Source organism: Phymastichus coffea, unplaced genomic scaffold (genome assembly GCF_024137745.1).
Source record: "Phymastichus coffea isolate CEN01 unplaced genomic scaffold, Cenicafe_Pcof_1.1 PCOF00104, whole genome shotgun sequence".
NCBI classification, from domain to species: domain Eukaryota; kingdom Metazoa; phylum Arthropoda; class Insecta; order Hymenoptera; family Eulophidae; genus Phymastichus; species Phymastichus coffea.
Window position 1 is genome coordinate 746,454 of NW_026706915.1, and position 13,503 is coordinate 759,956.

At 34.8% G+C, this 13,503-nt stretch overlaps 1 protein-coding gene across 8 annotated transcripts in view; it reads left to right on the forward strand.

The window, feature by feature from the left end:
* The window catches only part of LOC131670199 (plasma membrane calcium-transporting ATPase 3), a 92,910-nt gene that overhangs the window by 70,312 nt on the left and 9,095 nt on the right, over positions 1–13,503 (forward strand). For 2 of the 8 annotated variants that reach the window (XM_058945599.1, XM_058945600.1), the window contains one exon: positions 1,692–4,422. The exons of 4 other annotated variants lie outside the window; for them this stretch is intronic. In XM_058945599.1, coding sequence (XP_058801582.1) covers positions 1,692–2,198 — 507 coding nt within the window. In that variant the 3' untranslated portion in view covers positions 2,199–4,422. Of the gene's footprint in view, positions 1–1,691; positions 4,423–11,183; positions 11,253–13,503 lie in introns of those variants that run through there. 2 more of the 8 variants (XR_009302428.1, XM_058945601.1) reach the window with 2 other exon arrangements.

The window sequence follows — 13,503 nt, forward strand, 5'->3', positions numbered from 1 at the left end:
ACGATCGATGAATCGTGACTGGATAAATACTCGGTAAGAGGTACTAGGTCCACGCCCAGCGTAGCCTTGAGAATGAGTTATTCCCCAGGAGAGGGCTGGCATGTTTTTTTTTTCTTTTTCGCGAAACGTTTAAAGAAATATCGATCTTGGTGTTGATTGTGATTTGCGATTTAGCATGCTTCGGATTTAATGCCGAAAAGCTCACTAGGAATAACTGAAAGCTCAAAGGCTGTGTTTAACCGCATTATTGAAGCAACATATAGTGCTCTGAGCTGTGAATGCGCAGCACTTCAACCTAGCGTGAAAATAGGTACGTATTATGTCCATGATAAAAGTCAGTTGTGCGTGCTCGTTTGTGCCAACATTTATAGTGACCTAATGAAATTGATTTTACCCGAACCTTCTCCGATTATCCCTTCAAATCCAAACCCTATATATTTATACATACCACGCAAAACGCATCGCCTTGTTGCTACTGCCCCTTCCAATTTGAGTGTTACGCTCGTCGACCGAAACTCAAACTATCACGTATGTCCTTGTGCTGATATGCGCAGTCGGTGATATTAATCCTTAACAATGCTAATGGAATAATTAATTGTGCGAGCAACGGTCGGAGCCAACAAAATTTAATAACTAAATTTCTTTATTTTATTTTCCTGTTTTGCACTAATTGGCCATGTGATGATTTGTTTGTACTAATAATTGTTTGAAAAAAAATTCTATCATAAGCACCTTTCAATGATTTTGTCCAAGTTGAATTTGCAGTTGAAAGCACAACAATTAATTTCAGTGGCTATTGTTGATTTTTTGAAATCTTCGCAAACATTTGAATTCGGCTTGTTAGAAATTCCATATGCTTTGTCTGAAACATCCTTTTCGTTCCATTTCTTTTCGGTCGACGATCACTGCTCACGCAAAGTGACATAGAACACCAACACACAGCTCTTGAAGCGGTGAGCTTATTATTCTTATTTTTTGTCCAAGCGTTTTAGCCAAAAGCAAAGTAAACATATAAACGAAAATACGGTACACTACGCCTCTGAACGCGAAAATGAAAAGATCGATATAAATGTGTACATCCCTCAAGAGATAACGGAACAAGCTGAAAAAAGCAAAAAGAAGACTCGAGCTATTCTGCCCTACGCCAATAATTAAACCTTTTCTTCATCTACAGCTTATAAAAGCATAGTATACTGCCTTCAAAAGCCCATATCCTATAGCGAAAAAGGGAAATCAATATAAGAGCTTTCAGAAAGGTTCTAATGACCTGCGATTGTCTACCAGATGAAAAAGCAAAAAAGTAATGTATTGAAACTACGGCGTGCTTGTGTGTGTCGCTGGCCTTGTGTACATACAAACATGAATATATATCTTTCTCTTAAGTCATCCCACTAAATGTATATCTTGCCAAACGACCATCGTCACTGTTATTCTATCTGTCTCTGTCTGTCTACTTCCTCGCCATCTTGTTTTCGCCTTAACGGCGCCGAACAAGCATCAAACTAATTATCTCTGTCTATCTTAGCCTTCAACAGTAAGTGCGATGGAAACGAAAAGCAAAAAACAAGCAAAGCTCTCCCCTTTTGCCTTCTAATCTGTCTACTTCTCTTTCACTCTCTATCTCTGTCTCTCACCCAAACACACATGATTTAGAAACGTCGGCCGTGTTCCGATTGCTCTTCTCGTTGCAGCTTCGGGTAATCCGAGCGTTCAAATCGACTCTGGAAGACCTAGAGGAGCGTCGCTCCGTCCATAGTTTGCACAGCTTGCACAGTATGCGCAGCTCGCGCAGCCACACCGGGTCCCGTCCCCTCTCAGACTTCACGTATATCGACGAGGATCCAAAGGCCAGGGGCCACCACCATCATCATTATCATCATCATCAGCAGCAGCAGCAGCAGCAGACCAACACCAGCTCGGCGACAACATCGCCAAATAGCGGTGACGCGGAGATGACTGGACGTGGCGCTGCCACCTCTCCGTTGCTGCTGCACGTGCCGGGCACCGGCAATCATCATCATCCGCATCACCAGCATCACCTGCCGCATCATCATCAGCAGCAACAGCAGCCGCAGAACAATGGAAGACAGCAGCATCAACAAGAAGACGTGACCAATACCGCCAATTCCCTAAGATCGAGCGCCAACAATCTCGTACTCCCGGAACTGCCTAAATTTGTTCATGAGACTTGTATCTAAAGAAAAAGCTCCTTTTCGGCGTTCGTCTGATTTCTCTTTCATTCTCTCACTCTCTGTCTCTCTGTCTCTTTTTCCCTTTGTGACTGTGTGTCTATCTCGAACGTGTGACTCTTTTGTTTACCTGTCAGCACGAAAACGACGGGAAATAGGCATTTTTTATCACTCTATCGGTCTATTTGTTTCTGTTTTGAACGAATCCTTTGAGATTCTCAGTAAATTACACCAGCTGTATCTTCAACAAGGGCTATCCATGTCAATACTTTATCTCTCTCTCTCTCTCTCTGTCTCTCTCTCTCTCTCTCTGTCTCTCTCTCTTTCCATACATATTAGCTTCCTATTCTTCTTGCATCTGTACAGCTCTCTCTCTCGCTCTTTTTTTCTTTCTATCCATATAACTATCTATCTAAATATGTATTTATCTATCCATCTTTCTCACTTTTAACCCGAGTGACGGTTTATGGGATCATCGTCTGCTACTTTGTCTGTTGTTTTGACTTTGTAATCTTCACTTATACTGTATATTCTTTTCTGATGCTCTACCTGACGACTATTTATGACAAAGAGAAAATCTAGACGAAGAACGAAAAAACAAAACTAATGATTGCCTAAACCTGTATACATTGTATATTATGTTTCTGTCTCTGTTAATTGTTACGGTGCTTGTATTTTTCAAGCGATAATGAATCTCACTATTGGGAATGGAGTTCAAATCAGCTTAGTTGCTGTTACCCACACACACGCACACACACACACGCGCGCGCGCGCGCGTGTGTTTGTGTGTGTATATACATACATACATACATACATTATATACACAATGGATTTTACCTTTATTATCCTTTGCAGAATATAAGACTTGTCAAGATCCTTTTTTGCATGTGGTTTAAATACTTCGGTTTTTCTCAATGTTACGTTGACTTTGGATCGAAAAAATTTTCGGTCTCTTGTTTCACTTTGAACAAAATAATCTCTTTTTCTATAACTTATAATACATGTGACGCTTTTCAGAGAATTTGTAGTAAAAAATACAGGGTTTTAGCCTTAAGAACATCCCTTGATTCCTCTAGTTTATGGAATTTGCCGTTAAACGTATCACGTCTTTTATATGTGCCTGCCTCTTTGTTATGGACAGACAGACACATTCGTATTCATTACACCTACGCATGTGACTTTCGAGTAATTGCTCGAGAAAATTTTAAGCCCCTTTTGACTTGTAATTGATTTCTTGAAGTTTAACAAAAATCGTACACAAAAACAAACCGAAATGTTTCTCTACTACTATTGATAGAAAAATATTAAATTTGAGTCAATCATTGAAAGATTACGTGCACCCGTTTACGCAATCTGTACTTACTGACACGTACATATTTGTTTTTCCCTCTAATTTTTTCCACTCTCAACACATTCTTATAAAGACTATGTTTCCCAGTGATGTGATTAATTTAAAAGATTTCGCTTGTGCTTTAATGCTTTTATGTAAAATCACGACAATTATAAAAAACAATCATTTAATCTTTGAAATTATACCTGAACGAAAAAATTACTACAGTCCTGCCTGTGTTGCTTGCCTGTTTTGCCTGTCTGCTTGTTTTAAGCGGGTTTTAGATGCGAATGCGTTTATCCGTGTTGACAATCGAATTTATCCTTATTATCAGCTACCTAACCTTAAAACTATTTTAACAATATAGATATGGTTAGTACGTCAGACTTAATAACTTCACTTATTTTTGTATAAATAAAGCATCAACGAAAGTTCGAGAGTAAAAAAACGGTATATTAACGCAATAAGTAGCATTATTGATCGTGTCCAATAAACAAAAAGAATGATAACGCATAAGCTCTTTAAATAAAAACAAACAAGACTACAGAAGCAGCGACAAACTATATAATCAACTTTTTCTGTGTACAACATTTTTTCCATCTCTGTGAAATAATCTTTCGTGTTTTATGGTGATTCTTTTTTTGATTTGAATATTGCACAGTTCTTTTTCAATTGACTCTTGTTAATGTTATAACAAAAAATAAACGAGTATACGAGGTGTGTTCAAAAAATAACGAGAATTTTCGTTTTATGAAAAAAATATTTATTTATTCATCTACATTAATGTTGTCGCCTTCAAAGTAGTCCCCTTCGGATACAATACGAGGTGTGTTCAAAAAGTAACGAGAATTTTTAAATTTCGCGGGTTTGGAGAGTCCGCTTGTATAAAATTTTTTTTATTATGTTGGTACACATGCCCCTGAAGTACGATAAAATTTTCAGCAATATTCATTGCTTACTTTTTAAGTGGCAGCCGCTAACGTTAGACGTGTTTTTCGAGCTCGGCGATTTTCGTTTGTGAAAAAAAATGGATCAAAGAATTTGTATTAAATTTTGCGTAAAAAATGAAATAAAGTGTAGTAAAGTTTGTCAAATGTTAACAAAGGCATATAGTGAGTCTGCTATGAGTAAAGCAAGGATTTATGAGTGGTATAAGCGTTTCCAAGATGGCCACGAAAACGTTGAAGATGACGAACGACTCGGACGCCCAAGCACATCAACAACCGATGAAAACGTGAAAAAAGTGAAAGAAATGGTTATGAACGATCGCCGAATCATAATCAGAGAATTCGCTGATGATGTTGGCATATCAGTTGGCTCATGCCATCAAATTTTTTCGAATGTTTTGGGTATGAAACGTGTGGCAGCAAAATTCGTTCCAAAATTGTTGAATTTCGAACAAAAACAGCGGCGAATGGAAGTTGCTCAGGAGTCGCTAAATGAAGTCAATAACGATGCAGAACTACTAAAACGTGTTATAACAGGTGACGAAAAATGGGTTTACGGATATGATGTCGAAACTAAGGCTCAATCGTCCCAGTGGAGACATTCTGGATCGCCAAGACCGAAAAAGGCTCGACAAGTACGGTCGAATGTGAAGGTTATGCTCACTGTGTTCTTCGATTTTAATGGCATAGTGCATTATGAATTCTTGCCACAAGGTCAAACAATCAATAAGCAGTACTACCTACAAGTTCAACGTCGTTTGCGTGAAGCAATCCGAAAAAAACGCCCGGATTTGTGGCAAAACAATTCATGGCTTTTGCACCACGATAATGCGCCTGCTCACACTTCATTGCTTGTTCGTGAATTTTTGGCTAAAAACGAAACTGTAACGATGCCTCAGCCTCCATATTCGCCAGATATGGCTCCATGTGACTTCTATTTCCAAAAATAAAGAGAACATTAAAAGGCCGTCGTTTTACAAGCATAGATGACATTAAAAGCGAATCGCTGAAAGAGCTAAAAGCTATTACAAAGATCGAGTTTCAAAAGTGTTTCGAGGATTGGAAAAAGCGTTGGCATAAGTGTATTGTATCCGAAGGGGACTACTTTGAAGGCGACAACATTAATGTAGATGAATAAATAAATATTTTTTTCATAAAACGAAAATTCTGGTTATTTTTTGAACACACCTCGTACACTTATGCCAACGCTTTTTCCAATCCTCGAAACACTTTTGAAACTCGATCTTTGTAATAGCTTTTAGCTCTTTCAGCGATTCGCTTTTAATGTCATCTATGCTTGTAAAACGACGGCCTTTTAATGTTCTCTTTATTTTTGGAAATAGAAGTCACATGGAGCCATATCTGGCGAATATGGAGGCTGAGGCATCGTTACAGTTTCGTTTTTAGCCAAAAATTCACGAACAAGCAATGAAGTGTGAGCAGGCGCATTATCGTGGTGCAAAAGCCATGAATTGTTTTGCCACAAATCCGGGCGTTTTTTTCGGATTGCTTCACGCAAACGACGTTGAACTTGTAGGTAGTACTGCTTATTGATTGTTTGACCTTGTGGCAAGAATTCATAATGCACTATGCCATTAAAATCGAAGAACACAGTGAGCATAACCTTCACATTCGACCGTACTTGTCGAGCCTTTTTCGGTCTTGGCGATCCAGAATGTCTCCACTGGGACGATTGAGCCTTAGTTTCGACATCATATCCGTAAACCCATTTTTCGTCACCTGTTATAACACGTTTTAGTAGTTCTGCATCGTTATTGACTTCATTTAGCGACTCCTGAGCAACTTCCATTCGCCGCTGTTTTTGTTCGAAATTCAACAATTTTGGAACGAATTTTGCTGCCACACGTTTCATACCCAAAACATTCGAAAAAATTTGATGGCATGAGCCAACTGATATGCCAACATCATCAGCGAATTCTCTGATTATGATTCGGCGATCGTTCATAACCATTTCTTTCACTTTTTTCACGTTTTCATCGGTTGTTGATGTGCTTGGGCGTCCGAGTCGTTCGTCATCTTCAACGTTTTCGTGGCCATCTTGGAAACGCTTATACCACTCATAAATCCTTGCTTTACTCATAGCAGACTCACTATATGCCTTTGTTAACATTTGACAAACTTTACTACACTTTATTTCATTTTTTACGCAAAATTTAATACAAATTCTTTGATCCATTTTTTTTCACAAACGAAAATCGCCGAGCTCGAAAAACACGTCTAACGTTAGCGGCTGCCACTTAAAAAGTAAGCAATGAATATTGCTGAAAATTTTATCGTACTTCAGGGGCATGTGTACCAACATAATAAAAAATAATAAAAATTTTATACAAGCGGACTCTCCAAACCCGCGAAATTTAAAAATTCTCGTTACTTTTTGAACACACCTCGTATGTCGAACTGCTGCACTTTTACGCTATCTCCTCATCTATTTCTATACTTTTCTTTCTTTTTCTTATTTATCGAAGCAAAAAATGAGCAAAATGTACTTATAATAATCTCGACCTTTGTCAATCTCGTGGACAAAGCAATAAATATAGATTTAAAAGGAAAAATTTATAAAATTGAAATGTTATCTAAATTGTAGAGCTAACGAATAATCATAACCCCATTATTCAATTAATGGGACAATCATACTTTTAATCGTTAACGTTAGTTGCTTTTATAACATTGCACCAATTTTTCGTTTTCGCATCATCTAACGATTATGTTGTAATGCTCCTTGAGATTCCCTTTTCATTAACTTTTGTTATTTTTTTCATATCGTATTTTTAATGCATTTTCTTTAATATAACCGTGAGTTTTTTAACGTTGTAATAATGTAAGCGACAACGGTTCCGTGGAGAACGTTGATTGGGCCTCTCAGTCTCGATTTTACAATGTAAGTTTATTTTATGTTATTAATATTATTACATTATTTTTAGTAATCATGACAATTATCTATTATTTTGCGATTAATTGTCATTGAGTTTTATATTTTTATTTCTATTTGATTGTAACGATTATTATAATCATCAATGCTATTATGATTATTGAATGTTTGTTTAGAATAATGGAATTTTTGTAATTTCATTTTGTAAGCCACTCGAGACTTCATCCGCAAATCGCGTTCGCTTTGCACTTCTCAACTAATCGTTGTAGCTTTTCTCCGTAGAACTTTTTAAAGTACAAGCCGTAATTTGTTGGCCTGTCGCGTTTGTTGAGATTATTATACATGTTTAAGACGATAAAATACTTATGATAATAACGTTAAGAATTAATTCCTGTAATGAATTATAAGTAATAATTATGCTAATCTAACGGGTTAGGGATGAAAAGACAAAACAAAGTGCGCGGAAGTTTAAGAAAATTGAGTGAAACGTGAGTAAAGCGAAATGTTACTTTCGCATTTTCAATAGTGCACAGCGTGCGTTGATAACGAAATAATAGTTTGAGGGCAGTCTGTACTCTAGAATATATAAAAACAAAAAGAAACCGTGGGCGACCGTACAGATGTAGATGAGTCGCATGCTCTGTACTTATATTATAATGTGTGCTATAAATATTAAACTTAATTATTTATGCAGTCACAATTAATTTGAACAGTCAACTGCACGAATAACCTATATGATGATTTCTTTTACTCGCATTCGCTAAAGAATGATGATAAAGTTTTATGATTATATCATATAACTAATTACCCGCTTTATTTAAAAGTTATTTAACGATTTCTTTTTGTTGCATAATTTTAATCGTTGCGTTTTTATAAAATGATGATATATATCGATTGATCATTGTAATGATGGTTTTCTACTTGAGGAGTTAACACTCGATATGTATACGCAAACGGGTATTCCAAAGTTTAGGAATTCATGTGCGTTAAGGTTATTAACTTAGTCTAATGAATAATATTAACTTTTTATGAAATCTTTTGACGTTAACAAATAAGGATATCTATTAAACAAGCAACCAAACAATATAAGTAATTTTGTCAGTTACAAGGACAAATTAAGCAAAAAACATGAAATTAACGCAATGATACAAAAAACAAAATAACCTAGCTTTTTAAAAACACTGAACCTAGCAATTTAAAATAGTTACCTACAAACTTTATTATTACAACAACTAATATACATTAATACATAGAATATGTTATATATTAAATATATTACTATCATAAAGTTTAAGACACGTTACTACGACTTTGTGTATAACAAGTGACGCGCAATTAAAAATAGAGAACCGATTTTCGTGGCCGCCTGTGATCGTTATTCTCTACATGTTTTAATCTTTCAATGTACGCATACAAATATTACAAGAAAGAAACTCAAAGTTATCTGTCTTTGTTGAAATCTTCACGCACATGGTCAAGTAAATTTTCAAGGATAATATATTAATTGTTTGTAAAAAAGGAAGTTATTGGTTTTAGTGTAGGTATTGTACATTTGTAAAAAAAAAACAAAAATAAAATAATCAAAGGAAGAATAAAGTTTATCAATTTTATATGGTTGTCTAACTATTTTTGGTCATATAAATAAATATATGATTTTTAAAATGCAATTGCGAATAATCGAGAACACGAAATGTATAATGTAGGGATATAGGGACGTAAATATTGACGAGCAACAAACGCGAACAATGAAAACTTTACTGACATAGTGCGACTTTTTAAATTTTTTCTCTTTAGGCGGTCGGGAAAACCGGAAGCGCTGCCATTTCCGCTGCCAATTGTTTTAAGCGGTGTTGTACTATAACAAAAATGTACGTAGTCATTACAAGCAACCAATCTACACTAATATATTTAACAAATAAAAAAACAGACGTTGAATACGTTAAAATTTGATCATGTAATAATTGCGAATATTAACGAAAAATGAAATAAAAAGAAAAAAATGAATGTTGCAGCGTCTCGATACGATTGAAACTGTATGAATTACAAATTATAAGTAACCCTCGAGATTTCGTTTTAGGTTGAAGGTTTAGTAAACCGCAAAATAATATTTTGAACTCTAACTTCGACGGTCAATAAAAGTACTGTATCTTTCTTAAAAAAATCTCGTTTTTGTCTACATTATTTTTATTATTATGGGTGGATTGATTTTGCCGTATAATAAATAAAAAATCTTTTGTTTTTTGGTTTTTTTTGAATTAGTTACACGGATGTAAAATCCTCCCGTTCACTGACTCTAAAATTTAAAGTTTTGAAATGATACTGTAGGTCAATGTTACATATCACTTACCCATTATCACAAACGTTATTGACGATTTCCCCCAAACTAATGACAGACGGGTCGCTCCTGCGGTTGGACATTTTACTGATGCATTTTCCTTTTAATACAATAGAAACATTAATGCAGTGTCTCCCGATGAATCGAGTGCCTGCTAATCAAAAAAAGCAAATAGCTTTATATGTATACAAAGACAATGTCTCGAAATTAATTCGAATTTTTTTTACTGCCATCATTTCACTGATATGTGTTCTGATTCTATATACAATACCTCTACCACTTTGTCGTTCTTTAAAAACTCGTATATATAAATCTCAAGTATTTCAAAAGTTACTTAAATCGCATTACTACATGACGAAACATGAGTACCTGTTAAATCAGTATTTATCTGTGTCTCTATCATTCTGTTTCTTATACCAGTACCTCCTCTATATCTGTCTTAAACTATATAATTATTCACCTGTATCTACTATTTCACTACTCTCTGTCTGTTCTGTCTATCTACGGTAACTTTCTCATTTCTGTTTCTCTCATGTCTATCTTTTTCTCTCTTATACACATATCACTCTGCACAATTAAAACAAAATAGAAATAACGTAAAAGCGATGAGCGAGACAAGCGTTAAATTAATGCGCAGTAAAAAACATTAAAAAGCACACACCATACAACGACAGATTGAGTTATCAGTGAATAAAGGTCAATCGATAATTCAATCGGACGTTGATAAACGAGTGAAGGCAAAATTATTTTTTTGCAATATCCATGTAACATCAATTTCGTATTTTTTCACGCTCGTTGGATCTTTTACGCGTATGAAATAACGATTTGTAAACAATATGATAAAACATTATTCTCTACGGATCATATATTCAAAATGAAAATTATCAATTTATGATTACTATTAGTTACCTTAGAGCCCTTTAATTGCATATGTATACTTTTTGACCTTTTTCCGCGTTTATATCTCTATCTATGGTTTTGACCGTTTACTTTGTAGTTAGTCAGTTTTGACAATTTAATTTAACTTTGTTATTACAACTATCTACTGTCGCAACGACCTTTCGCACTTTTAGTCTGTTTTTTTTTCTTGTGTTGGCTAGTTGAATTATACACGACAAGTACCTTTGTGCTTTGTTCGTTATCTTGACACGCGAATGCTCGTCTAATTTTATGGTTTTGATATTGTACTTTGTTTTCTTAATTTCTTTTCATTATACGTACTTTTCAACAATGTCTTTGAAAAGACCGCACGTGGACATGAAAGTATAAAAAGGGACCAATGTACATATAGTGGAATAACGGTAACTTTCACGTCCATTGTTTCTTTAATTCCGAGGAATATTAGATCTCGATAAGCACCTCGTCCCACAATATTTTTCACTTTACTCTCTTGTATTTACATTTTTTTTATTTCTTTCTCTCTTTCTCTCTCTCTCACACTATCTCTGTTCTTTCTTTCTTGTAACCATGATATTACCCTTTGCTCTTGAAGGTGATAGGTGGCGAGTTGCAGGAACGTTTGATACCGGTACCCTACAGCAAGAGCTCGACAGACCAAGCTGTAAGCGCTCCTCTCTCTCTTGCTCAGACTATTCTGCGCTGTCAAAATCTTTTTGCATCACCCATACTTTCTTCAATTTTTTTTTCTTCCCTCTCTTACTTTTCATTTTGATTTTGACTCAACCCGATCACGTTTGGCTGGTTTTGTTTTGATTTTACTTACTAATCTTTTTTTTTTTCAATTTTCGAGTTGTTTGTTTCCTCTTAATGTTAATTACATTTTTTTTGTTTTGATGTTTCGAGTTCATACACAAGTTCAATGCGCTTCTGAAGGCTTCGACGACTTCTCTCTATATCGAGTCTTCAGATAGAGTTTTTGGCTTTGTGGCTTTCGAAATAACCTCGTAACATGATATTGTTTAGTCTTCTTTATTTTGTTTCGTTTGATTTTTCAGATCTTCCATTTCCCGAAGGTTTTCGTTTTATTTTGTTTTCCTTTCTGTCATTTTCTTGATTTCTGACACTTTTGACACATCATATACGCTCTATGTGTCTGCTTAACTGTGTCGTGTATCCGCAAAATCTCGCATTTAACACTTCGAGACTTGCACAATTTACATTTGACACTCACTGTTTCTCTTTTTATATCCGTAGGGAATGAATGACTATATATTATAATCATATATATGATGCCTTCTTTGTTACTTTTATACGTCTTGCTCTACGTATTTTTCTTGCAAGCTCTTCGACAAAGTATTCTTTTTATTTTCATATATCTCTTATGTGTATTATCATGCTTGCATGTGCTCCAAAGCGCTATACAGTGTAGACGATGATACGTACATTGTGACTTTTATTCCGAACACCATTATTATTTGTAATGAAAATGAAATGATCGCTGATTATTCGTAAACTGTTGATTTAATTTTCTTTTTTTTTTTTTTTCCGAGAAAGACGTTGCATCCATATATCCAAATACTTTACTCGTTGACTTACAGCTGATGTTATACTAACTTCCACTTGGTTACCTGCAATTCGATTTTACAATTGATTAGACCTAAAATCTTATTCCCATGGTTACTATATTTTATTACTTGTGTAGTATGATTTTAATTTTAAGATATTATGTAGTATGCTGTTCAACGTTTGTATCTTTTCCCAATACTCCTAATCCTTCTACTGACAACTTGATATCAAATGGACCGGAACGTTGTGATACGTTGTATGTATTTGGAATTCATTAACGACGAATTTTTTAATTATTAAGCGGATGCTTCTAACCAATTCGAGACTTCATTTGGAAAACGTTGAATGATTTCACTTGAATATCATCCGATATTGAACAATACGAGTATATTTTCAATGCATGTTTACTTAAGCATTCTTTCAAGCTCTAGTTAGAAAATAAATACTCTACTCTGCAATCATTTAGAAATTTTCCAACCACTTTATCGAATCTACAATTGTAAGATGTAAAGAGCACGTTATTTTGAAAAAAACTTTATTTATCGTAAACCTAGAGATGAATAAAAGTTGTGATTTGTGACTACTTATAGATGTGAATTTGGTTTAAAACAATGATAATGATATATTTAGAAGCATCCTCACGAAATAGTTACAATAACGAAAATGACGAAACTTATTTTTGTAACGGTTGTTATTCAACTATTATTAGCAATTATTAATATATAATTTATGCGTACTGCTTCTAAGCGTAGTTGCCCGGCTCTGCTGTTTATTTTGTTTTTTATATTTAATTTCTGACACATTGTCAACGTTCTTTGGCTATATACACTATGTCTTTGCTGTGGATGCAGCTTGAAAGGCTTTCAAAGGTTTATTAGACATTTTATATGAAATATATTTAGAGATTCGAATACGTAGGAAATGCTGTTATTGAAAGTCCAACAACTTTCGAAAAGAAAAGGTTTGCCAAAAAAGCACGCCTTATAGAAGAAGATTTTTATAATTGCCAAAGACATGAACAATTTTCTTCGAATTACCATTTTAATGACTACAGCAACGATTTGCAAAAGTTCTAACAATCCAAACAACATTTTTTTTCACACCCGTAGTTTACTACATATGTTCCCAAATAAAAATGAAAAACGTACATACAATGAGTAAAGCGAACTCGAAGAAACGATATTATATTGTATAAGTCATGAGCCTAATAATTTGTCAAACAAAATATACAAGTAAAACTATATTAAAAATTCTGATCGAAGAGAACCGTAGTTCTTAACTACCTTCAACTGTGGCCATTATGAAGTTTATACAAGAGACAGAGCAGGTGGATAAGAAAAAAGAGT